This window comes from Hemitrygon akajei, chromosome 12 (genome assembly GCF_048418815.1).
Source record: "Hemitrygon akajei chromosome 12, sHemAka1.3, whole genome shotgun sequence".
Taxonomy (NCBI): Eukaryota; Metazoa; Chordata; class Chondrichthyes; order Myliobatiformes; family Dasyatidae; genus Hemitrygon; species Hemitrygon akajei.
Genome location: NC_133135.1, coordinates 98,108,096 through 98,135,846, shown reverse-complemented (window position 1 = coordinate 98,135,846; position 27,751 = coordinate 98,108,096). Strand labels below are relative to the sequence as shown.

Sequence of the window (27,751 nt, the reverse complement as noted above, 5' to 3'; positions counted from 1 at the left end):
CCCTCCCCCTCCTACTTTCAAATCTCTTACTATCTTTTCTTTCAGTTAGTCCTGACGAAGGGTCTCGGCCTGAAATGTCGACAGCGCTTCTCCCTATAGATGTTGCCTGGCCTGCTGCGTTCCACCAGCATTTTGTGTGTGTTGCTTGAATTTCCAGCATCTACAGATTTCCTCGTGACACCCAGTGGAAACCCATGCACTCATGGGGAGAATGTACAAATTCCTTACATATATCTTCAGTTACAGTACTTTCAACAATACACCTCTGGAAGTTAGAGTGTTCAGTGACATGCCAAAATTCATAATCTCAGACTGATCCTTCCTTGTGATTGCCTAAATCAGTGATGGGCACCAAACACTGACCTTACCAACAACACACACCTTCTTTAGGTACAGAATTCTCAGGGAGATATTTGAAAATTGATAGGTCTCTTTTATTCATTAATAAAGGAATTGTTTGTAATTGCCAGTTATTTCTCAGTTTGGGGCAGTGTTCCTGTGCTCTCCAGATTGTGAGTTGTGAATACTGACCTGTGCTTCCTGAACAAATTTCTCTGTCAGGTGGAGCAGACAAACAGCAGCTGGATGCAGAACTGAGAAAGGAAATCATGACAATTTGGCCTCATCTATCACAGAAGACCCTGGACCTCTTGGTTCCCATGCACTCATGTAAGTGAAGAGAAACCCAGATTGCTGGAAATACTTAGCAGGGGGAGGTAGCATCTGTGAAGACAGAAATAATTAACAGTTCAGATCAATGACTTTTCAGTAAGTGAGACATGTTCCTGTCCAAAAAAAGTGTGCTGTGTACCATGAAAGGTGTGCTGGAAATGGCCATGGACAGCTCAAATCACCCAAAGGTTTCAGTAATCAATGATCAACCATAAGCCTTAAAATTCTAAATTAGAAGACCATCCAGAGTTAAGAATTGTAATTTTCCTGAATTATAGATTTTTCAATTATATTCTGGTCACCCAGCTACTGAAAGGACATCATTATCAAATGAAATCAAATCATTAGATAGATGTAACAGAGGATTGGACGATATTAAATTGTTGTGGGTAGAGCTAAGGAACTGCAAGGGTAAAAGGACCCTGATGGGAGCTTTGGGACCGCCCCCCCCCCAAACCACGATAAAGATGTGATCTATAAATTACAATGGGAGATAAAAAATAGGTGTCATGTTATGATAGTCAATATGCAGCTAGATTGGGATCTTGCTGGATCCCAAGAGGGGGATTTTCCAGAATGCCTACTACATGGCTTTTTAGTACAGCTCATGGTTAAGCCCAATAGGGGATCAGCTATTCTGGATTGGGTGTCATGCAATGAACCGGAATTAATCAGAGTTGAAGCTGAAGAACCCCTTGGGGTAAATGATCATAATATGATAGAATTTACATTGCAATTTGAGAACAAAGAGCTAAAGTCAAGTGTATCAGTATTACAGTGGAGTAAAAGGAACTGCAGAGATGTGAAAGAGGAGCTGGCCAAAATTGATTGGAAAGGAACACAATAAAAAAGTCATAAAGAAGAAAAAGATGGAATATGAAGGTAAGCTAGCCAGTAATATTTACGAGGATACCAAAAGTTTCTTTAGATATTTAAAGTGTAAAAGAGAGGCAAGAGTAGATAGCGGACCACTGGAAAATGATGCTGGAGAGGAAGTGTGTGTTTTAAGTTGTCATTACTCTGGAGGGGCTTATGAAGCTGAAAGGTCTGAAGGTAGATAGGTTGCTTAGACCAGATGATATACACCCCAGGGTTCTGAAAATTATGAATGAAAAGATTGTGGAGGCATTATTAATGATCTTTCAAAAATCAATTAATTCTGGCATGGTTCTGAGGGAATGGAAAATTGCAAATGTCACTCCACTCTTAAAGACAGGAGGAAAGCAGAAGAAAGGAAATTATAGGCCAGTTGGTCTGACCTCTGTGATTGGGAAGATGTTGGAGTTGATTGTTAAGGATGTGGTTTCGGGGTACTTGGAGACACATGATAAAATAAGGCGTAGTCAGCATGGTTTCCTCAAGGGAAAATCTTGCCTGACAAATCTGTTAGAATTCTTTGTAGAAATAAGGCAGGATAGACAAAGGACTAGGATTTTCAGAAGGCTTTTGACAAGGTGCCACACATGAGGCTGCTTAATAAGCTAAGAGGCCATGGTATTACAGGAAAGATACTAGTACAGATAGAGCATTGGCTGATTGGCAGGAGGCAAAGAGTGGGAATAAAGGGAGACTTTTCTGGTTGGCTGCCAGTGAGTAGTGGTGTTCCACTGGGATTTGTGTTGGGACCAATTCTTTTTACGTTATATGTCTATCTTTTGGATGACAAAATTCATTGCTTTGTGGCCAAGTTTGTGGATGATATGAAGGTAGGTGGAGGGCCAGGTAGTTTTGTAGAAGTAGAGAGGCTACAGAATGATTTAGACAGATTAGGAGAATGGACAAAGAAATGGCAGATAAAATGCAGTGTTGAGAAGAGTATGGACTTGCACTCTGGTAGAAGGAATAAAAGCATAGATTATTTTCCAAACATGGAAAAATTTTAAAAATCCGAAGTGCAACGGGGTCTTGGGTGTCCTCAAGCAGGATTCCCTAAAGGTTAACTTACAGGTTGAGTCAGAGGTGAGGAAGGTAAATGCAATGTTAGCATTCATTTTGAAAGGATTAGAATTTATAAAAATGATATAATACTAAGGCTTTATAAAGCATTATTGAGGCCTCACTTGGAGTATTGTGAGCAGTTTTGGGCCCCATATCTAAGAAAGGATGTGCTGACATTGGAAAGGGTTCAAAGGACATTCACAAAAATGATTCCAGGATTGAATGGCTTGTCATATGAGGAGCATTTGGTGGCCCTGAGCCTTTACTCACTGAAATTGAGAAGGATGAGGGGTGACCTCATTGTATCTATCAAATAGTGAAAGGCCTCGATAAAGTGGATGTGGAGAGGATGTTTCCAATAGTAGGTGAGTCTAAAACCAGAGCACACAGCCTCAGAATAGAGGGGCATCCATTTAGAATGTAGATGAGGAGATATTTCTTTAGCCAGCGAGTGGTGATTCTGTGGAATTCGGTGCTACAGGCACCTGTGGAGACCAAGTCATTGAGTGTATTTAAGTCAGAGATTCATGATTAGTCAGGGCATAAAGGGATATGGGGAGAGGGTTGGAAATTGGGGCTGAGAGTGAAAATGTATCAGCCCTGATGAAATGGCAGAGCAGACTCGATGGGCCAAATGGCCTAATTCTGCTCCTATATCTTATAGTCTAATTAAGCTGGAAAGTGTGCAGAAAAAATTTACAAGAATGTTACCAGGACTTTAGATATATGGAGAGTCTAATGGGGTGGGGCTTTATTCCCTGAAGTGTTGAAGGCAGTGAAGTGGGTAAGCAAGGTGGATGGTCAGTCTTTTCCCCGTAGTAGGGTCATCTAAAGATATAAGGTAGAGGTTTAAAGTGAGGAAAGGAAGTGTTTGAAAGGGGGCTGAGGCGTGGGGGGGTACAAACTGTCAGAGAAAATGGTAGAGATGGATACAATTACAGTGTTTGAAAGGACTGTACAGCCTCATGAATAGAAAGATTTAGAAGGACTCTACACAGTCACGTGGGACCAGGTCAAGGTAGATAGCATGGACAAGGTGGGCTGAAAGCCCTTTTTCCAAACTGTATGGCTCTATGATACACATTTTATTTCCTGAACAGAACCATTGTAAATGAACTTCAGCTTTCTATCATGGGCCTCCATAGATAGATCCAAAATCCGTCCTCTTTCAAATTCAAGGACAGTTGTGGGCCCATAGATGTTCCATCCAAGATGATCTATGCTGCACAATCACTTTAAACTGTGGTCTTCCACACTGTGTTGTCAAGGAACCATACTGTTCCTTGTTAAATGGCAGTACATAAGGCAATAGTGTTTTTACTGTTTGTCCTTGATGGCTGTGTATGTTTGCAATATGACTGATTTCTGGATCACCGAATATCTTCAGATGGCACAGTGGCACAGATGATAGAGCTATTGCCTCACAGTACCAGAGACTTGCTGTCTACATGGCATTTGCATCTTCTCTCTGTGTCCATGTGGGTTTCCGCCTAATGCTCTAGTCTCCACCCACAGTTAGTTGGCTGCTGTAAATTGACCCTAATGCGTGTTAGAATCTGGGGAGGACACAAAGAGAATGCAGTGAGAATGAATGAATGAATGAATGAGCCTCTGTCAGTCAGGGTCGACCATGGATGTTGTATCCTATCTGTCTACATATTCAAAGCCTGGGCAGCACAATATGGAGAGCTGCTGCTCCTCCTTTCCATGTATCTGACGAACCTAAAGGAACAGCAAAGACCAATACAATTTGGTACCAGCAGCATCGCTGGAGTTGCCAGTCAGCATTGAACTCAATGTGGGACTGCCTTAGGGACTCCAGCTCCAGAGTTTTACCTTGGCGTTTATTCCTGAATCCTTCTGAGTGGGTATAACCACAAGACAGCAGAAGTTTAAGATCAGAGTTTTCCTTCTCCCAGGTGAGCTGCCAACCATGGCTGATGTGCCCCATGTCTGGTTTTAAGGCATCAGTAACCTTTTAGAGTCAGTAGAAATAGTTCCGTTGGGCTTAGTAGCTAAGCCACACATGAAGGCCAGGAACTGGATTTGGTTGTCAGAGGCTATTTGAGGCACAGGCCATTGGGAGCATTTAATAGGTAGAATTTTTTAAAATGGTACTAATGTAGGATTGGTGTAGGTGGGTTCAGTTTCTGTGCTGCATCTCTCTCTGACTCTATCTCCCAATCTCCTCCAGACACAGACTTAACAGTTGGGAAAATTTACGCTGCCATGATGATCATGGACTACTACAAACAGAGCAAGAACAAGAAGTATCAGAAACTGCAGGAAGAGCAGGTACTGGCCTCAGGATAACACAAACTAAATATTGTACACAATGAGAAACTGAAGTGTGAGATGAAAATGGTAGAAAAGATAGAGTGTATGAAATGGGAAAGGAAATAGAAAAGAAAAGTAAATGTGGTGGAGGGGTGTGTAGGTGAAATGTCTGAAGAGGTGACCAGGTGAATTGGGACAGAGAAGTGATGAACAGAATGTACAAATTCTAATGTGAGGGAAGGTGAGCTGGATTAAATTCAGAGAGGAGATGAACACAACTGTGTGAATGGAAAGACCTGCATTTGGAAGCAGGGGCTGGAATGCTTGACGACTTTGGGGAAGATGGGAAAAGTGAAGAGAAGATGAGGGAGGACTTCTGGAGAAAATGGGGTGGGTAAAATAAAAGGTAAAATAAAGGGAGCAATATTTGAGACAATGGTGTAACTAGTGATGGTTGGGGTCTAGAATAAGTTAAAAAAAACAAGTGTTGAGGTCCTCATGTGGAGCACCTCAGGTATTTAGATGTGATACCGCCAACAATACTCAGTGGTCGTGTCTCAGCTGTTGTTTAACTTTGTAGAGTAGTCATGCTTCATTCCATTATTCAACTGCACAGCAATAGTGAATCTGCTGTACTGATCACTTTCACCAAATGCCTGTCAATAACAAGATTCAGGTCAGAAGCTGAAGAGAAGGTGTAACAGTGAAAGGATGTTTGACTTGGCAGCTCAGCAGGCAGGAAGAGTTGTTGATTTGCTTTCTTTTATCTCAGAGAGCTGCAGTCTTGATTATAAATAAAGATTGGTGCTGTGAATAGCATAGAAGATTGCCAAGGATACAGTGGGATATAGATCAGTTGCAGAGTAATAGCAGCTGAAGTTTAATCTGGCTAAGTGTAAGGAGTGGAAATTTGAGAGATCAAACACAAGAGGGACCTACCAAATATTGAAAGGCCTGGTTAGAGTGGATGTGGAGAGGACATTTCCAGTAGTGAGAGAGTCTAAGTTCAGAGTGCATAGCTCAGAATAAAAGAACATATTTTAGAATTGAAATTAAGAGACATTTATTTAGTCAGACGGCAGTGAATCTACAGCATTGACACAGATGACTGTGGAGGCTAAGTCAATGCCTATAGTTAAAGCAGCTGATAAATCCTGAATAGTGAGGGCATCAAAGGTTACAGTTAGAAGGCAAGTGAATCGGGTTGAGAGGAAAAAATAAATCAGCCATTATCAACTAGTAGAGCAAACTCTTTGGGCCAGGTGGCCTGATTCTGCTCCTATGGAGAGTACATTGTTAATTGCAGGACCTCAAACAGTAAAAGAGGTCAAAGTCTATAGCTGCCTGAAATCTAATAGAGTGATAAAAAGGACATATTTTATTGTTGCTTGCATTGGTTGTGGTTTTGAGTATGAGTAAGGAAGTCATGCTACAGCTATATAAAACTTCAGCTAAACCGCACTTCAAGTATTACATTCATTTCTGGTCATCCCATTGTAAGAAAGATGTTGAGGCTTTGGAGAGGGTGCAGAAGAGGTTTACCAGAATGCTGCTTGAATTAGAGGACATGTGCTATTAGGAAAAGCTGGACAAAGTTGGGTTATTTTCTCTGGAGAAATGGAGGCAAAAGGTCTCGACAGAGGTTTATACAATTACGAGAGGCATAGTTTATTTTTCCCAGAGTTGAAATGTCTAATGCATTTAACACAAGAGGAGAATAGTTCAAAGGGTATGTGTAAGGCGCATTTGTTTACATAGAGACTTGTGGGTACAGGAGAGCACTGCCCAAGATGATGGTGGAGTCAGATATGAGAGAGACAGAGAATGGAGGGATACAGACATTGTGTAGCCAAAAGGGATTAGTTTAGTTGTTTAATTAGTTCAGTACGTGTTCCTGTGCTGTACTGTTACATGTTCTATGATCCAGGGTGAGTGAGTAACTCCACTCTGAGTTATGAATGGAGTTCTTTGGACAAGCCACGCAGTGTGATGAATACACCTTCTCTCTTTGCTTAGAGTCGAACACCCATGTTCCAGCGGATGGAAGCTTCCTCTCTACCTCCACAGATCATCTCGAGCTCTAAAGGTTTGCCTTTTCTGCAGGCAGACAGAGGACCTGACTTGTAAGTTCCATGTGATTGCTGCCCTGCGTCAATCATGGTTTGTGACTCTAGGTGGTAAAATCTGACTGGATGTTTTTAACTGGTTTCCAATTTCAAAACTAGAGGGATTGAAGCCAGCAAAACCTTTAGCACCTAAGGTGGACCATTAAAGCAACACCAGAAGTTTGTGGAAGGCCATCCAGCAGCTAGAGTGTGCACACAGGGCTCAAATCTGAGTGTGAAGGGGAACAGGTCTTTCACACCAGAATGAGAACAGACCTTTCCCCCACCAGGTACATTAACAGATTAGTCTGAGGCCAGAGAGATAACCGGAGCAACAGGCAGAATCAGAGCATGAATCAGTTCAAGTCAAGGACAGCGGCAATGTAAGGATCAATAAGGGGAACAGAATATAAGAAAGGGACAACGTAATTATCGAGGACAGCTTCAAGAGAAGGGAAGAGAAAGGATCAAGGGAAAGGGTGGGACAGAGGGAAGACGTAGGAATGAGAAAGGGGCAGGATCAAGGGAAGATATGGGATTGCAAAAGTAGTTTCAATGAGAAAAAGTGGGATTAAGGAAGAGGTGAAATTGAGGGAAGAGCCATGATCATTAGAATCAAAGAACAAGAGAATTAAGGAAGGGGTGGGATAAAGGGAACAGATATTGCAAGTTAGAGGCACAACTGAGTTAGGAGATAAGGAATTGGACACACGATCTTCCATGGTCCAGATTGTGGTGAGGGGCCACAGCCCACGTAGCTTTTAGTAACCCACCAAAAGACCAACAATTTTGGTTCAAAGGGATTAGGCCAGATACTAAACTGTGGCACAGCACTCAACCCTGCAGCGTTTGCCTGTTCCAAGTGGCCCGTATAGGTGTAAATATATTCTGTCCCGAGGCACTGATGTGTATGGTGTATAATTTCTTACATCTGATGTTTGGTGACCTCTCCAAGGAAGTAGATCAAACAGATGAAGGAGCTGAAAAAAACATGTCAGGAACACTTGAATATACACAAGGAATTGAATCCCTTCAGCCCATCTAGTTCATGCTGACTTATTTTGCCTGGTCCCATGGACCTACATATGGACCATATACCTCCCATTCATATACTTGCCCAAACTATTCTTAAAATGTTGAAATCAAATCCTATCCATAACTTTCACTGACAGCTTGTTCCACACTCTCATGGCCCTCAGAGTGAAAAAGTCGCCCGTCATGTTCCCCTTAAACATTTCACCTTTCACACTTAACCTCTAGTTCTAGTCTCACCCAAACTCTGTGGAAAAAGCCTGCTTGTGTGTACCCTCTCTGTGTCCCTCATAATTTTGTATACCTCTATCAAATCTCCTCTAATTCTCCCACAATCTAGGAAATAAATTCCAAACCTATTCAACCTTTCCCCATAATTCAAGTCTTCAAGTCCAGGCAACATCCTTGTAAATTTTCTCTGTACTCTTTCTATCATATTACGATTTTTCCTGAAATTAGCTGACCAAAACTTGACACAAAATTCCAAATTAGGCCTCGCTGCCGCCTTACACAACTTCAACATGACATCCCAACTCCTGTAGTCAATACTTCCATCTATGAAGGTCAATGTGCCAAAAGTTTTCTTTACAGCCCTATCTACCCGTGAAGCCACTTTCAAAGAATTACGTACCTGTATTCCCAGACCCCTTTGTTCTTCTGCACTCCTCAGTGCCCTACTATTCACTGTGTAAGTCCTACCTTCATTGGTCCTACCAAAGTGCACAATGCACTTGTCTGCATTAAATTCCATCTGCCAATTTTCAGCCCATTTTTTCAACTGATGCAGATCCTTCTGCAAGCTATGATAGCCTTCCTCACTGTCCATTACACCCCCAATCTAGGTGTCATCAGCAAATCTGCAGTTCCAGTTAACCACATTATCATCCAGATCATTGATGTAGATGACAAACAAGGACCCAATACCAATCCCAGCAGCACTCCACTAGTCACAGGCCTCCAGTCACACAGGCAACCATCTACTACCACTGTCTGGTTTCTCCCACAAACCAATGTCCAATCCAATTTAACACATATCTTGAATGCCAAGCAACTGAACCTTCTTGACCAACCTCCCATGCGGGACCTTATCAAATACCTTGCTTAAGTCTGTGTAGACAACATCTACTGCCTTGCCTTCATCTGTTGTCCTAGAGTTTTGAAAAAACTCCATAAGATTGAATAGACCTCACCTACCACACATAAAGCCATACTGACTATCTAAATATCTATCCGGTCCCTTAGAATACCTTCCAATAACTTTCCCACAGCTGATGTCATACTCACTGGTCTATCATTTCCTGATTTATTTTTAGAGCCTTTTTTAAACAGCAGAACAACATTGGCTATCCTTGAATCCTCTGGTACCTCTGCTGCCGTAAAGGATGTTTTAAATATCTCTGCAAGGGCCCTGGAAATTTCTGCACTTGCCTCTTGTAGCATCCTGTCTTTAGACAGCTGTGGACCCCATCTGAGACATCCCTGACCCTGGCACCTGAGAGACAACATGCCATCCAGGTGTCTCTTTCATGTTCACAGAATCTCTTGTCTGCTTCCCTGTCTGTTGAATCCCCTGTCAACACTGCAGTCATATTCTCCCTTTCTGAGCCAGAGCCTGATTGCAGGGGCTTTCCCCTGGTAGGTCACTCTCCACCTCCCAACAGCATCTAAAGTGGCATACTTGTTCTTGAGAGGATCAGCCACAGGAGTATCCAGAAGTGGTTGCCTATTCCCTTTCCCTCTCCTAAAGAACTTGCATCCTGCACCTTAGCTCTAACTACAAATCTCTGAAAGAATTTTTTACAGAGTAGGCAGGAGCTACATGGGAGGACCATGAACAAGGAGACATAGCTAAAAGGGTCTGAAGGGATCTGCCCCGGGTTATTGAGGAAGGCTAGAGATGAGATTGCTGGCTCATTGACCAATATCTTTGTGTCCTCTCTAGTCAGATGCAAGGTCCCAAAGGACTGGTGAGTAGCTAATATTGTTCCATTTTTCAAGAAGGCAACTGGGGTCACCCTGGAAACTATGGACTGGTGAGTCTCATGTCAGGGTAAGAAAGTTACAGGAGAGAATTCTTAAGGATAGGATTGATGAGTATTTGGAAAACCATAGCCTAATTAGGGAGAACCAGCATGGCTTTGTGCGGAGTAAGTCGTGTCTTACTAACTTGTTTGCATTTTTTGATGAGGTGACGAGGGTGATTGATGAAGATAGAACAGTGGATGTTGCCTACATGGATTTTAGTAAGGCTTTTGACAAGGTCCCTCATGGGAGGCTCATCCAGAAGATTAAGGTGAATGGGATTTATGATGAATTGGCAGTTTGGATTCAAAACTGGCTTGCCCATGGAAGATAGTAGTTGTTGAAGGGAATTATTCTAGCCGGAGGTCTGTGATTAGTGGTGTTCTGCAGAGATCTGTACTGGGATGTTTGTGATGTATATAAATGACCTGGATGACAATGTTGAAGGGTGGGTTAGTAGATCAGTGGGAGATATGGGCAGAAAAATTGCAATGGAGTTTAACCCAGCCAAATGTGAAGTCAAATGCAAAGAAACAGTACACTTGTAAGGGCAAAATCCTAGAGTGTTGAGGAGCAGAGGGATCTTGGGGTCCAAGTATATAGCTCCATGAAAGTGGCTATACAGGCTAATAGGGTGGTTAAGAAGGCAGATGGCATGCCTGCTCTTATTAGTTGATGCACTGAGTTCGAAAGTCAGGAAGATATGTTGCAGTTTTATAAAACTCCAGTTAGGCTACACTTGGAGTATTGCATATAGGTCTGGTCACCCTATTATAAGAAGGATATTGACGCTTTGGAGAGGGTGCAGAAGAGGTTTACCAGGATACTGCTGGATGAGAGAGAATGTGCTACAACAAGAGGTTGGACAAATTTAGGTTGTTTCTCTGAAGCAATGGAGGCTGAGGGGAGTTCGGCTAGAGGTTTATAAGATTATGCAAAGCATAGATAGAGTAGACAGACTTTTTTCCCCCAGGGCTGAAATGTCAAATGCCAGAGGGCATGTATTTAAGATGAGAAGAAATAAGTTCAAAGGAAATGTGAGGGGCAAGGTTTTTTTTACACAGAGAGTGTTGGGTGCCTGGTATGCACTGCCTGGGGTGGTGGTAGAGGCAGATACATTAGAGATTTTTAAGAGATGTTTAGATAGGTATGTGAATGTTAAGGAAGTAGAAGGATGTGGGCATTGTGTTGGCAGAAGAGATTAGTTCAGATAGCCATTGATTTTTAATTTGATTGGTTCGGCACAGTATTGCAGGCCAAAGGGTCTGTTCCTGTGCTGTACTGCTCCATGCTATGAGATATAATCTGAGTTTAAAACAGGGCAATACATTAGGGAAGAGGAAAGTTACCTGGACACTGTGTTTCAGGAGGCAATCTCACCTATTTAACCAGGGACAAGAGTGTATAACTGCAATTGCAAGTGAGGCAGGCAGTGGGATCCCAAAGGTAGTGCCTCAGCCCCTGAGCTTGCCTAACCGGTCTGAGAGTGTTGCTCCAGAACTGTGGCACCATGGTTCATGGAGCCACTCAGGAGGGAGGAGAGAAGAGAAATGTAGCCATGATAGGGGTTTGTATAGTCAGGGAAATGGACACAATTCTCAGTAACAGGGATCGAGAGTCCTGCAAGCTGTGTGTCCTGGGTTCAGGGCATCTCATCTGACCTGCAGACGAATATGGAGTGGGAGGGGGAGAAATCCAGTTGTCGTGGTCCACGTGGGCACTAACAAAATAGGAAAACAAGAGGGTTCTGCTGAGGGAATTTGAGCAGCTAGGGGTTAAATTAAAATACAGAACTAAAAAGGTAATAATGTCTTACCTGTGCCACATGCAAATTGGCAAAAAATTTTAGTGGATCAGAGAGCTAAATGGGTGGTCCAAAGATTGAAGTGGGAGAAGTGGAATTGAATTGGCAGAGCACTGGCATCAGTATTGGGAAAGGAGGGAGCTGCTCCACCTGAACCATACTGGGACCGGAGTCCTGGTGAATCACATGCTATAATCAAGCTACGGATAAGGCTTTAGGAGGGTGGTTTCAAAAGAGAGGGTAAAGTAAAAAGGAAGGAGAGTGCAGAAGAGGTTATAAAAGTTTCCAGAATAAAGAAAAAAGCAAAAACTTTAGAAAGGAATAAAAATTTAACTACCGGTAACATGGGGAAAAATTTAAAAGGGCAATGAATACAGGAGTAAAGGTGTTATATATGAATGCATGCAAAATGTGAAATAAGGTAGATGATCTTGTAGCACAGTTAGAAGCTGGCAAGGCTGACATTGTGGTTCTCAGTGAGTTGTTGCTGAAAGAAGATCACAGTTAGAAAAGACAGGCAGATAGGCAGAGGGGATGAGGTGGCTTTGATGGTAAAAAAATAGAATAGAATCGTTAGAAAGAGCTGACATAGGATCGGAAGATTTAAAAACCTTGAGAGTAGAGTTAAGACACTGCAAGAGTAAAAAAAAACTTGATGGGAGTTATATACAGACCCACACTACAGGGCAAATGTGGGGTTCAAATTACAGTGGGGTATAGAAACAGCATGTAAAAAGGTAATGTTATGATGGTCATGGAAGATTTCAATATGCAGGTGGAAAAATCTGCAGATGGATTTGGAAAAATCAGGTTTGTTCTGGTTCCCAAGAGAAAGAATTTGTAGAATGCCTATGAGATGACTTTTTAGAACAGCTTGTGGTTGAGCCCACCAGGGGATCATCAATTCTGGATTGGATGTTGTTTAATGAATCTAATTTGATTAGGGATCTTAAGGTAAAATAATAGAATTCACCCCGCAGTTTGAGAGGGAGAAGCTAAAATCAAATGTATCGGCATTCTAGTGGAGTAAAGGGAATTACAGAAGCATGAGAGAGGAACTAACCAAAGTTGATTGGAAGGGGCCATTAGCAGAAATGATGGCAGAGCAGCAATGGCTAAAGATTTCAGGGAGCAATTTGGAAGGCTCAGGCTAGATTAATCGTGAAGAAGAATTATTCTAAAGGGAGAATAAGGCAACCACAGCTGATAAGGAAAGTCAAGAACAGCATAAAAGCAAAAGAGGGGGCAAATAATATCACAAAAATAGTGGGAATCTAGAAGACTGGGAAGCTTTAAAAAACCAACTAAAAACAGCTACAAGGAGAGAAAAAAATTAAAATATGAATGTAAGCTAGCTAATAATATAAAAGAGCATACCATACATTATATATATGAGTGGATTTTGGAACAGTATCACTGTAGAAGACACCAGCTGTATGCCAGAAATTGGTGCATATCATGGGGGCATTCATAAGTGATTATATTCACTATTTCTAAAGAGAAGGGGTTTAGGAAACAAAGTTCTGAAGGTAGGTAAGTCACCTGGACCTAAAGGACTATAACCCAGTGTTCTGAAAGAGGTAACTGAAGAGATTTGATGGCATTAGTAATGATCTTTCAAGAATTCACGAACAAGGGAACATCTGCAGATGCTGGAAATCCAAGCAACACACACAAAATGCTGAGGAATCTCAGCAGGCCAGGCAGCATCTATGGAAAAATGTACAGTGGCTGTTTCAGGCTGAAACTGCTTGGAAGGACTGGAGAAAAAAAAACTGAGGGGTAGATTAAGAAGATGGGGGAGGGGAGAGAGACACACCAGGTACTAAGTGAAACCTGTTGGGGGGGGTATAAAATAAAGAGCTGGGAAGTTGGTGAAAGAGACAGAAGGCCATGGAAGAAAGTAAAAGGGGGGAGGATCACCAGAGGGAGGCGATGAGCAGGCAAGGCGATAAGGGGGAGGGGGAAAAGGGGAAGGGAAATGGTGAAGTGGGGGGGGGGTGTGGAGGCAATACAGGAAGTTTGAGAAATCGATGTTCATGCCATCAGATTGGAAGCTACCCAAACAGAATATAAGGCGTTGTTCCTCCAACCTCTTCCATTTCACATACGTATGCTTTTACCCCATCCTCTCGCCACCCTCCCAGGGTGTCCACTCCCACCACCCCACCAGCCTCTGCATCCAGCACATAATTCTCCGAAACTTCCGCCACCTCGAACGGGATCCCACCACCAAGCACATCTTTTTCCCTCCCCACCACCACTTTCTGCTTTCCTCAGGGATCACTCCCTATGTGACTACTACTTTGTCCATTCATCCCTCCCCACCTATCCCCCTACTGGCACTTGCAAGCGGAACAAGTGCTACACCTGCCCTACACCTCCTCCCTCACTACCATTCAGGGCCCTAAACAGTCCTTCCAGCTGAAGCAACACTTCACCTGTGAGTCAGTTGGGGTCATTTACTGTATTTGCTGCTCCCAATGTGGCCTCCTGTATATCGGTGAGACCCAACGTAGATTGGGAGACTGCTTTGCCGAGCATCTACGCTCCATCTGCCAGAACAAGCAGGATCTCCCAGTGACCACCCATTTTAATTTCACTTCCCATTCTGATATGTCCATCCATGGCCTCCTCCACTGTCATGGTGAGGCCACACTTAGGTTGGAAGAACAACACCTTATTCCATTTGGGTAGCCTCCAAACCTGATGGCATGAACATCCATTTCTCAAGCTTCCTGTAATGCCCCCACCCCCCCTTCACAATTTCCCATCCCCTTTTCTCTCTCTCATCTTATCTCCTTGCCTGCTCATCACCTCCCTCTGGGGCTCCTCCCCCCCTTTTGCTTTCTTCCACAGCCTTCTCTCTTTCACCAATCAACTTCACAGCTCTTTACTTTATTCCCACCCTCCTCTAGGTTTCATCTATCACCTTGTGTTTCTCTCTCCCCTCCCCCCACCTTTTAAAACTACTTCTCAGCTTTATTTCTCCAATCCTGCCGAAGGGTTTTGGCCCAAAACGTCGACTGTACTTTTTTCCATAGATGCTGCCAGGCCTGCTGAGTTCCTCCAGCATTTTGTGTGTGATCTTTCAAGAATTACTAAATTCATGAATGCTTATGGAGGACTGGAAAATCTTAAATGTTATTCTACTCCATAAGAAGGGAGGGAGCCAAAAGTCAGGCTATTATAGACCAGTTACCCCTGACTTCAATGGTTGGGTAGATATTGGAGTTATTTATTTATGTATGTATGTATGTAGAGGTCTTGGCCCTGCCTTGTGCAGCTGGATCCTGGACTTCCTATCAGATCGCCAGCAGATTGTAAGAGTGGGCTCCCTCACCTCCAATCCTCTGACTCTCAATACAGGAGCCCCTCAGGGCTGTGTACTGAGTCCCCTTCTTTACTCCCTGTATACCCGTGACTGTATCACCATCCACAGCTCAAATCTGCTGATTAAATTTGCCAATGACACTACATTGATTGGCCTAATCTCAAACAATAACAAGGTGGCCTATAGAGAAGAAGTCATCTCTCTGACACAGTGGTGTCAAGAAAACAACCTCTCTCTCAATGCAGCAAAAACAAAGGAACTGGTTGTGGATTACAGGAGCAAAGAAGATGGGCTAACCCTTATTGACACATCAATGGATCTGGGGTTGAGAGGGTAAACAATTTTAAGTTCCTCAGCATCCATATCACCGAAGAGCTCACGTGGTCTGTACACACCAGCTGTGTGATAAAAAAGGCACAACAGCAGCTCTTTCACCTCAGACAGTTGAAGTTTGGTATGGGCCCCCAAATCCTAAGAACTTTCTACAGGGGCACAATTGAGAGCATCCTGGCTGGCTGTGTCACTGTCTAGTATGGGAACTGTACCTCCCTTAATCGCAGGATTCTGCAGAGAGTGGTGCAGACAGCCCAGCACATCTGTAGTTGTGAACTACAACTACAGTTGTGTAGTCATGATTCAGGACATTTACAAGGACAGGTGTGTAAAGAGGATCATTGAGGACCCAAACCATCCCAACCACAATCTATCCCAGCTGCTACCATCAGGGAAATGGTACCACAGCATAAAAGCCAGGACCAACAGGTCCAGGACAGCTTCTTCCACCAGGCCATCAGACTGATGAACTCACACTGATTTGAGTGTATTTCTATATTACATTGACTGTTCTATTTATTATAAATTACTATGATTGCACATTTAAATGGAGATGTAACGTAAAGATTTTTACACCTCATGTATGTGAAGGATGTAAGAAATGAAGTCAATTCAATTCAGGTATAGTGCAGAATAGTCCTTTCTGGTCCTTAAAGCCATGCCACCAGCAATCCCAATTTAACCCTAGCCTAGTCACAGGGCAATTTATAATGGCTAGTTAACATACTAACTGGTGTGTTTTTGGAAGTGGGAGGAAACTGGAGCACCCAGAGGAAACCCACACATTTCATGGAAACTCCTTCCAGAGGACACAGTTTTAAGTTGCTTGGAAGTAGGTACAAAGGGGATGTCAGTGGTAAGTTTTTTACGCAGAGAGGGGTGATTGTGTGGAATGGGCTGCCTGCAACAGTGGTGGAGGTGGATACAATCAGGTCTTTTAAGAGACTCCAGGATAAGTACATGTAGCTTAAAAAAACAGAGGGCTATGGGTAACCCTAAGTAATTTCTAAAGTAAGTATATGTTTGGTACAGCATTGTGGGCCAAAGGGCCTGTATTGTGCTGTAGGTTTTCTATGTTTCTAGGACAGCAAGATTGAACTCTGAACTGCAAAGCCCCAACCTGGAATAGCATCGCGCTATGCTACCGTAGCATCCCACAGATTATTAAAGATGAGGTTTCAGGGAATTGGAGGCACATAATAAAATAGGCAGAAGGTGGTATCATTTCCTTCAGGTGAACTCTCACCTGGAATTCCTTGAGGAAATAACAGGCACGATAGACAAAGGAAATCAGTGAATGTGGTTTACTTGGATTCTTAGAAGGCATTTCACAAAAAGCAGTGCAAGGGTGCTTAACAAGATAAGAGCCCATGGTATTACGGAAAGATAATACCCTGGAGAGAAGGTTGGCTGACTGGCAGGAAGCAAAGAGCGGGAATAAAGGGAGGCTTACCTGGTTGCCTGCCAGTGATTAATGGTGTTCCACGGAGTTGGTGCTGGGACCGAATCTATTCACATTATGTTTCAATGATCTGGTTGACGGAATTGAGGGCTTTGTGGCTAGATTTGCAGACAATACAAAGATAGGTGGAGGAGCAGGTAATGTTGAGGAAACAGGGAGTCTGCAGAAGGTCTTGGACATAGTAGGAGAATGAGTAAAGAGTACAGATGGAATACTGTGTAGGGAGTGTGTGCAAAGTACATAACTGTATAGTGTATGTTCATGCACTTTAGTAGGAGAAATTAATGCACAGACTACCATCCAAACAGGAAGAATATTAAGAATTAAGGTGCAAAGGGACTTGGGAAGCCCTTGTACAGGATTCACTAAAGGTTAATGTGCAAATTGAGTTGGTGATAAGGAAGGCAAATGCAATGTTAGAATTCATTTTGAGAGATTAAAAAAAACAAGGATTAATGCTGAGGCTCTATAAGAAGTTGGTCAGAACACACTTGGAATATAGTGAGCAATTTTCGGCCCCTTATCTAAGAAAGGAGATACTGGCAATGGAGAAGGTCCAGAGGAGGTTTGGGACAATGATCCTGAGAATAAAAGGGTTAACACATGAGGAGCATTTGATGGTTTTGCACTTACTTGATGGAGTTTAGAAGAATGAGGGGAGATATCCATGAAGTCTATTGTATACCGAAAGGTCTAGATCAAGTGGACATGGAGAGGATGTTTCCTATAGTGGAGGAGTCTAGGACCAGAAGGCACAGACTCAGAATATAAGGACATCCTTTAGGAACAGAGTTGAGCAGGAACATCTTTCACCAGAGCACAGTGATTCTGTGGAACTCATTGGCATGGAGGGCTCTAGACACCAAATCGTTGAGAATGTTAATAGCAGAAGCTGATAGGTTCTTAATTAATCAGGGCATCAAAGATTACAGAGAGAAGGTAGGAGAAGGGGTAGAATAGCCTAATTCTGCTCCAATGTCTTATGGTCTTATATTTAAGGTAAAGATAGATAAATATTTGAAAGATTTAGGGTTCTGGACAACTGACACAGAAGAGTTGATGCCAAGATAGATTAGTTATGATTATATTGAGTAAACTAGTGGCCTATTCCTGTTGCTTTTCTTGTTGTTATATCAGGGCTTCCCCCTCACCCCTTTAGTCCACCATTTCTGTACGAGTGTGTGAGTAAAATCAATGCCTCTAGATGGTGGAACCTTTCTCACTAGAGAGTTGCTGCAGCTAGATCTCCAGTCATTGTGAGGGACAGTGCCCTTTGGCAGTTTATGTACTTCTCAACATGAGAAGTTTCAGTTCCACCTCAGTACCTCCCTCATAATGTACTAAAACATTTGTTTTATATTAGTTTTTCAAAACATTTTACAAATTAAAAACCCCAAATCCCAATGAGGAGCATTAATACAGTGCAAAATTAAGCGTACAATAACAATATGCTACAAAGGAAGAGAACTTAACAAAAAAGCACCTAAATTAAAGACAAGTAAGCTTAGTGTCCTCCCCAAGCCCCAAAACACAAGATAAAAAACAACAACAACTCCAGACCGACCACAACACCGTATAAAGCGTATAGGTCAGGACAGTCAAACTCCCAGACTGTGAATACACTTAGCAGCAGAGGATAATAATGCCTACTACCAGAAAAAAAAAGGGAGCTGAAAGCAAGGGACCGAAAAGAAGAAAAAAAAAGAAAAAAAAAAACCCTAGTCAGGAGGAAGGTTATGAAAGTACTCGATAAAAAGTCCCCAGACCTTATGGAACTTTAGATCCGAATTAAGAACTGAATAATGAATTTTTTCGAGGTCCAAGCAGGCCATAATGTCATTAAGCCATTGCGCATGAGTGGGCGGGGCAACATCTCTCCATTTAAGGAGGATCAAGCGTCTAGCCAGGAGAGAGGCAAAGGATAGTATTCGGCATTTGGTCGGACCCAGACATAAATCTGTCTCGCCCCAAAAACCGAACAGGGGTTAGGTTCTAGGTGCTGATTCAGAATACCCGATAATGTAGTGAAGACATCTTTCCAGAATTTCTCCAAGCTAGGACAGAACCAGTACATATGGATGAGAGAGGCCACGCCCCTCTTGCATTTATCACAGAGCGGACTAATGCCAGGGTAGAATCGAGATAGTTTAGATTTAGACATATAGGCTTTATGAACAATCTTAAACTGTAAAAGGCAATGGTGAGCACAAAGAGAGGTTTAGTTAACCGATTTGAGAACTGAGTCCCAGCTCTCCTCGGATAAGGAGATATTTAAATCCTGCTCCCAGGCCATTTTAATTTTATCCACAGGGGCCCGTCGTAAGGCTGCTAGTTTATCTCGGATAATTGATATTAAACCTTTACCTAGTGGATTAATGGAAAGAAATAGGTCCATAGCATTTTTCGCAGGCATTTCAGGAAAGTTAGGAATTAAAGGAGCAATAAAGTGTTGGATTTGGAGATATCTGAAAAAGTGAGCGTTAGGCAGGTTGAACTTAACAGAGCTGCTGAAAAGAAGCGAAGCGATTATCAATGAAAAGATCTTCAAAATGTCTAATGCCCTTCCTATACCAAACATGGAATGCTGAATCGTACGTAGTAGGTAAAAAAAGGTGATTATGTGCGACAGGGCTAGAAACGGAAAACCCCTGGAAACCATAGCATTTCCTAAACTGAGCACATATACGCAAAGTGTGTCTAACCAGAGGATTAGCTATTGATCTGGGCAGACTGCTAAGGAGTGCAGAGCCAAGAAGTGCAGAGATAGATAATTCCTTAGTGGAGCTCAACTCCATTGCCACCCAGTTAGGGCACTCGGGTTGGCCGTGGAAGAAAGACCAGAAGGTAGCACAACATATATTAGCTGCCCAATAATATAAGCGAAAGTTAGGTAAAGCCATGCCACCCTCTTTTTTAGATTTTTGGAGGTGGATTTTATTAATTCTAGAGCGCTTATTCTGCCACAGATATGACAAAATAATAGAGTCTAAGGAATCAAAAAACGATTTAGGAATAAAAATTGGGATAGATTGAAATAAGTATAAAAATTTGGGGAGAACATACATTTTAACAACATTAATACGACCTACCAAAGACATAGATAGAGGTGACCATTGTACCAGACTCTGTTTTATAGCATATGAAAGGTTGACAAAGTTTTCACGAAAGAGATCTTTAAACTTCCTTGTGACTGTAATTCCAAGATAAGTAAATTGATTATGGACTACTTTAAAAGGGAGATCACGAAATATTAGTTCTTGTGCTTCTTTATTTATTGGGAAAAGTTCACTCTTATGTAAATTAAGTTTATAGCCAGAGATCTGGCTAAACTGGTCAAGAAGTGAAAACATTAGAGGTAAGGATGTAGACGGATTTGAGAGAAAGAGTAATAAGTCATCAGCATAGAGAGAAACTTTATGCTCAACACCCCCTCTCCAAATCCCGGTCAATTCAGGACAGTTTCGAAATGCTATCGCCAGAGGTTCTATAGCCAAATCAAAGAGAAAGGGACTTAAGGGGCATCCCTGACGAGTGCCATGTTTGAGATTAAATACTTGGGATTTCTGAAAATTAGTTAAAACAGAAGCAGTAGGACACAGGTACAGCAATTGGATCCAAGAGATGAAACTTTGGCCGAGGTCAAATTTTTCTAAGACTGCAAAAAGGTAGTTCCACTCTATACGATCAAATGCTTTCTCCGCATCGAGGGAAATAACACATTCAGGAGTCCCAGTTGGAGCTGAGTATAAAATATTAAATAGCCGCCGAATGTTAAAAAAAGGGAGACGGTTTTTAATAAAGCCTGTTTGGTCATCAGAGATAATGGAGGGAATAACAGTTTCTAATCTATGAGCCAACACTTTAGCTAAGATCTTTACATCAACATTGAGCAGAGAGATCGGCCTGTACGAGGAACACTCTGTTGGGTCTTTGCCCTTTTTTAAAAGAAGAATAATAGATGCCTCATTGAAAGAGGGTGGCAATTTGCCATAATTAAACGAGTCAGATAATACTGAAAGTAACTGAGGAGAAAGAAGTGAGGAAAATGATTTATAAAATTCCACAGGGAAGCCATCAGGTCCAGGAGATTTCCCTGGGGACAGTGCAGAAATTGCAAAAGATATTTCTTCTGATGATATAGGCGCATTGAGTTTGGCTTTGAAATCAGATGAGAGTGAGGGGATATTCAGATTCTGTAAAAATTGATCAACAGAGATATTGTCATTCAGAGATTCAGAGGAATAAAGCCGAGAATAAAAATTTTTAAATGCGTCATTAATTTCTAAATGATCCGATGTAAAGTCTCCGTTCCCCTTCCGGATCTTTGTAATATGTTGTTTGGCTTTGGAGCGCCTTAGCTGATTGGCTAGGAATTTACCAGACTTATCCCCATGAATGTAAAAGTGACTCTTGCTTTCGAGAAGTTGGCGTTCGACAGGTTGAGTGGACAGAAGGTTAAATTTAGTTTGGAGTTCAACGCGCTTCTTGTATAATTCAGGGTTCTTAGTTTGGGCATATATTTGATCCAAATCTTTAATCTGGTTAATGAGGTCTGATCGATCTGCAAGGGATCTTCTGTTGAGATTTGCTATGTAAGAGATTATTTGACCCCTCAGATATGCTTTCATGGCATCCCAGACAATCTGGGATGGCACTTCAGGTGATGTATTAGTGTTAAAATAAAAGGTTATCTGATCCTTAATAAATTTTACAAAATCATCATCCGATAATAAAGTTGAATCAAACCGCCAGTGTTTATTCCTCTGAGGGAGACCAGGAAAGTTCAGAGAGAGGGTAATTGGGGCATGGTCAGAAATCAGTATACTCTGATGGTCACAAGAGTGGGCAAATGGGATAAGTTGGTTATCGAGTAAGAAATAGTCAATTCTAGTGAAGGTATGGTGAACATGTGAGAAAAAAGAATAATCTCTCTCCGTAGGATGGAGGAAATGCCATATATCAGAGATACCAAAATTAGAGAGAAACGATTGGATAGCTAAGGCAGATTTAGTAGGTGATCTGGTAACAGAGGACGATCGATCCAGTTTAGGATCCAACCAACAGTTGAAGTCACCACCCAGTATAAGAGAGTATGAGTTTAAGTCTGGTAGTGAGGAAAAAAACCGTTCAAAAAAGTTAACATCGTCAAAGTTGGGAGCATACAGGTTTGCTAGTGCAACTTTAGTGTTATATAGTTTACCAGAAACAATAATAAAACGGCCATTTGTATCAGATATTTTATTATGGAGTTCAAAAGGAATATTTGAGTTAATAAGAATGGAGACTCCCCTAGCTTTAGCGGCAAAGGATGAATGAAAATGCTGACCCGCCCACTTTGACAGAAGCCGGGAGTTATCAAAACAACGAATATGAGTTTCTTGAAGGAAAGCAATGTCAGCTTTGAGTTGTTTGATATGTGAGAATACCTTCCTCCTTTTAACAGGGTGATTCAATCCCTTTACATTCCAGCTCACGAATTTAAGTGCACTAGCCATTATTAATTACTAATGCATAAAAGGCAGCAGGCATATAAAAAGTCAAGCAGTACACTAGCAGTCTGGGAGCAGAAATGTAAACATAGATTCGTAAAATCAAAACATATACATGTCCTGAGCAATGAAGAGAAACAATAAATACAGTGAGTGATGTTGGAACTGGAAAACTCACCCCACCCACACAACCCAAAACTAGACGGCTACCAAAACAAGTAGCTAGCTCTACCAAAAAAATTAACCCAAATACAACTTCCAGATCTATGTCATTGACAACAGTTCCGTATAAATATTATAGCAAATAGTAACTAGTTTATGCACTGGGAAACATAACTACAGATTAGAACACCTTCTGCAGAAATATAAAACTTAATACAGAGAAAATCGGAAGAAAACCAAAACTAACCTACCCGCGAAAAATTATATAAGAATAAAGTAAGAGAAAGGGAAAAAAAAGGTAAAAAAAAAGAGAGGAAGGGGAAAATTATAAATTCAAGACGAGTATTTATCAACCATTTACAGAGAGGAGAGAAAAAAATTCAGAGATTAGAAAAAAGGGGTGAAGAAAGGGAAAAAAAGATAAAATAAATAAATATTTTAAAAAGGGAAAAATAAATCAACAATTAAACTGTGAACCAACAAACAGGGAGGCCTTCACTAAAGACTTCGAACCTCCAAAACAAGTTAGAGTCAGTTGTAAAACTCTGTAGATACGGTTATACAAGAGTAAAAATAGATTACACACACACCAAATCCCGGGAGAGATTGTCAACAGCTCTTAGAGTTTCAATGAATAATGTCTGAGTGATTCAAGTGAAGTCTGAGTCCAGAAAAAGTAATTTTACTACGAGGAGTACTTATCCACCATTTTAGGAGGTCCGATCAGATTCCGAAGATGACTGGATAGCCGGAAGACTTGCCACAAATGCTTCAGTTTCCTTCACCGACCTGAGCCATTTGTATTTTCCAGTATTAAGCTTGCTTCGTAGATCAGCAGGGCTGCGAAGGGAGGGTTTAAAACCACAATCAAACAGCACTTTCATTACGCCTTTAAACTCAGCGCGCATCTTTAAGGTCTGGGGTGCAAAATCTTCCACAAAGCGAATGGTCGTATCCTGGAAAGGAAGAGACCCCCTGTGACGTGCCTCCACAATCAGACTGTGTTTTATCTGGTATTGATGGAAGCACAAGATTACTGGTCGCGGGCGGGAGCCCAGAATTCCGGGGGGAACGTAAACTCTGTGTGCCCGTTCGAGCTTGGGCGGGTTCGGAAGCAAATCTTTCCCGAATATCTCACAGAGAAACTCGGCGAAAAACTTCACGGTTGATCCCTGTTCAGTCACCTCTGGCAATCCAAGAATTCTGATATTGCAGCGTCTGCTGCGATTTTCGAGATCCACCATTTTGGAAAGGAGTTTGTTAGATTTTTCCTCTAAGCTGGAACAGAGAGTCTCCAAGTATCGAACACGACTTTCTAAATCTTCAGAAGTCGAATCGATGCGAGATAAGTGTTCAGCATGCTTGTCCACTTTATCGTTGATCCGATCCAGTTTGTCTTCCAACTGTTTGAAAGCGGTTCCAAATTCCTTTAAAATTTCATCTCGGAGCTTTCCGAGTGCAACCAAAGTCTCGTCCGAAGGAGCGATAGCCTCCTTTCTCCCGGATCTAGAACTCTTGCTAGACATTGTAAGTTAGCTATGTTCACAGGCAAGTAAAATATACCGAAAAAATTCCTAACTAAGGTTTAAAAAATGGAGACATTTAGTGCAAAGATAGCGACAGTAACGGAACAAAAGTTCGGAGCAGCTAAACAATCGCCATCTTACCGGAAGTTCCCCTCATAATGTACTACAGTGCAGCCGATGGCTTTCCCCTCAGTGGGTCAGAGATCCTGTGGTCAAATTCTCTGCCGTGTTTGAACTTATAATGTAGGCAGATGCTCAAGTGTATTTCTGAGGGAGTTCAGTGAATGTCAAGGTGCCAGGTTTTCAGGGATTTCCAACCTTTTTTATACCACGGGCCCCTACCATTACCAAGGGGTCCATGGAGCCGAGGTTGGGAACCCCAACTGTAAGCCGTGACTACCCTTACCCTCTAATATCAACAATCTCAGGGCCAAACTTGGAGGTGAATAAATTCTGGCCAAATCTCATCCCTCACCCAACACTGCCTAAGCCATTGTCTGATCATTATCATGTTGTTGATGAGAGGAGCCTATTGAATGGGCAGTGCTTCCTGACTACTGCAGTAGCTAACATTCAGGCTACATCCACACTAGACCGGATAATTTTGAAAACGCCGGTTTCGCATAAAAACAATAGGCGTCCACACTATGCATTTTTTTAAATATCTCTGTCCACATTGAAATGGAGATTTCGGCAAATCTCCTCCTACTGCGCATGCGCAGGACACATTTACCAAAAATAAGCGACATGTTTGGTGTCAAATCTTGCTATGAAAGACAGTGTGTTTGTTCAGTTACAGACTAGAAAAAATTAAACAACGGGCATCTGTTGGCTCTCACGCAGGAGGACTTAAAAGTAAAAAAAAAACAAATACTGAAGTGTATGGAGGCAACCGACAGGGAGTTCACGGACAGATTGACCTGGCTGACGATGAACATTGAAAAACTGACTAACTCTGTTGCATTAATAAAGCACCTTGTTAAATGTGTAAAACATGTCTGTATCAATATTATCTCATATTTCCATACAACGTTACATTAGACTGTTACACATCTATTGTCAAAGAAGTACTTGCATAAATAGGTAAACCACCTTCATACAAGCAAGGACAGAAAACAGGGCAAAGTGAGTATACTTATTTATTCAGTAAGTTATGGGTCAAAGTATTTGGTGAGTACATTTCTAACTTTTCTGGCTTCAGTCTCGTTGCCGTCTGTTCTGAAATTGTTAGGTTGCATTCAAGAAAACAATGAAATGGCACGCTGCCGTCACCATCTGTTTTCAGATTTTTCCGGTTACCCCGTCCACACTGATCTACCCACCCTGGAAAGCATTTCTGAAAAGCTCTGGTTTCAGGGGACGAGTACGCCGTTTTAGTGTGGACGGAGGGAAAAAACGAAGAGAAAAAGCTTTGGTCACGGATTTATCCAGTGTAGTGTGGACTTAGCCTCAGAAGTTAAAAAATGCTTTGAGCTCTGACCAGTCATGGAGCAGTGGAAATGTACCTTCTGTCTAACTTTCCTCCATTTTTTCCCCTTCACAGGGATAGCAGAAGTGAATTTGCCCCTTTGGTACCTTTACCCCCAGTCATGTTCCAGCAAGGCAGAACATCAAGCCAAGGAGAAGAAATCCACAACCAACGGCCAAAGGTAGGAATTCAACCACCAGACAGATCAGAGTAAACATGGCAAGAGGGAAGGTAATGGGTCCTAGGATATCTGCCAGAGACCTAAAAACATTATGGGTACTGTATCAAATTATTGGTTGAAACAAGAATGGCTCAAGATCAGGTAACAGATTGTTCATGAAGTACAGACTGGCTGGGTATGCGCACGTTGTTTGTAACATACAATCGCAATATCATACAGACTAGCTGGGTATGCACAAATCAGCAGGATGTAAGGAGATGGGCTGAAAAATGGCAGATGGAATTTAATGTAGACAAGTGTGAGGTGTTGCACTTTGGGATGACAAAACCAGGGTCAGACTTAACACTGTGAGCAGTAGGGCACTAAGGAGTGTGGTAGAACAGAGGGATCTAAGAATACAGGTCCAAAATTCCTTGGAAGTGGTGTCACAGGTAAACAGAGTTGTAAAGAAAGCTTTTGGCACATTGGCCTTCATAAATCAATGTATTGAGTACAGAAGATAAGATGTTATTTGAAATTGCATAAGTTGCTGGTGAGGCCTAATTTGGAGTATTGTGTCCAGTTTAGGTCAACTGCCTACAGGAAAGATATAAATAAGATTAAAAGAATGCAGAGAAAAGTTATGAGAATGTTGCCAGACTTGACTGAAAGGGAAAGATAGAATAAAGTGTTGGTACTTTATTCCGTAATATGTAGAAGATTACCCAATTATCTCCAGCATGTAACCTTTTGCACTACGGGCCCCAACACACTAGACCACTGCTACACTACGATAAGGAATGTCTATCATTCCTTCCCGAGACTGCATTTGGGCAAGTTGGATTACTCGGCTGTCCTCCTACCTCCTGCAAACAGACAGAGCCTGAAGAGCAAGGCTCCAGATATCAGAGATCAAGAGGTGGTCACGGGAGAATGAGGAATGGTTACAGGATTGCCTCAAGTCAGTGGACTGGGCAGTGTTCACGCACTCAATTTGAGGATCTGAATGGCCACACCAGGGTCATTACAAACTTCATTAAAACAGCTGTGGATGAGTTGTGTCCCCACAAAAATTGTTCAGGGCTTTCCCCAATCAGATGCCCTGGAAGAACAATGAAATCTGGAATTTTCTGAGAGCCAGATCAGAGGCATTCAAGTCTGGAGATCAAGAATGCTACAAGAGGTGCAGGTATGATCTCCAGAAAGCCATCCTTCAGCAAAGGGGAGATTCTGGAATAGACTGGAATTGACAAAGGATGCTCGACAGCTGTGGCAGGGTTTGAATGCCATCATCTCCTACAATGTTAAATCTTGTGAGATAGGGGACAGCAGAGCTTCGCTTCCAGATCAGTTCAATGCCTTCTATGCTCGCTTTGAGCACCAGAACAGGGAGGAGCCATCATGCACCCTCATGTCTCCCAGGATCTTTTGGTCTTAGTATCTGAAGATGACTTGCAGACTACCTTGAAGAGGGCGAATCCAAGGAAAGCATCTTGTCCAGATGGATTACCTGGCTGAGTACTAAAGACCTGTGCCACCCAACTGGCTGGTGTATTTACGGATATCTTCAACTTCTTGCTTTAGCAGTGTGTCGTACCCACCTGCTTCAAGCAGGCTTCAGTTGTACCGGTGCCCAACAATAGTGTGGTAACCTGTCCAAATGACTATCACACAGTGGCACTTACATCCACAGTTTTTATGAAGTGTTTTGAGAGGCTGGTGTTGAAGCATATCAGCTCCTGTCTGAATTGGAGCGACTTGGATCTGCTCAATTCACCTCCCGATGCAACAGGCCAACAGCAGTTGCTATTGCATTGGCTCTTCACACAATTTTGGAATATCTGGACAGCAAAGATGCACACATCAAGATGCTCTTTATTGATTACAGCTTGGCATTAGCACCCTCATCCCCTCAAAACTAATTGGTAAACTCCAAGACCTGGGCTTCAATAACCACTATGTAATTG

The 27,751-nt window shown here is 42.2% G+C and overlaps 1 protein-coding gene across 1 annotated transcript in view; it reads left to right on the top strand.

Annotated features, from left to right (window-relative positions):
* Positions 1–27,751, top strand: part of LOC140737314 (probable voltage-dependent R-type calcium channel subunit alpha-1E) — a 619,860-nt gene that overhangs the window by 575,982 nt on the left and 16,127 nt on the right. Inside the window, 4 exon segments of the mRNA XM_073063744.1 lie at positions 562–669; positions 4,805–4,905; positions 6,904–7,010; positions 25,700–25,805. Of these exon segments, the coding sequence (XP_072919845.1) occupies positions 562–669; positions 4,805–4,905; positions 6,904–7,010; positions 25,700–25,805 (422 nt within the window).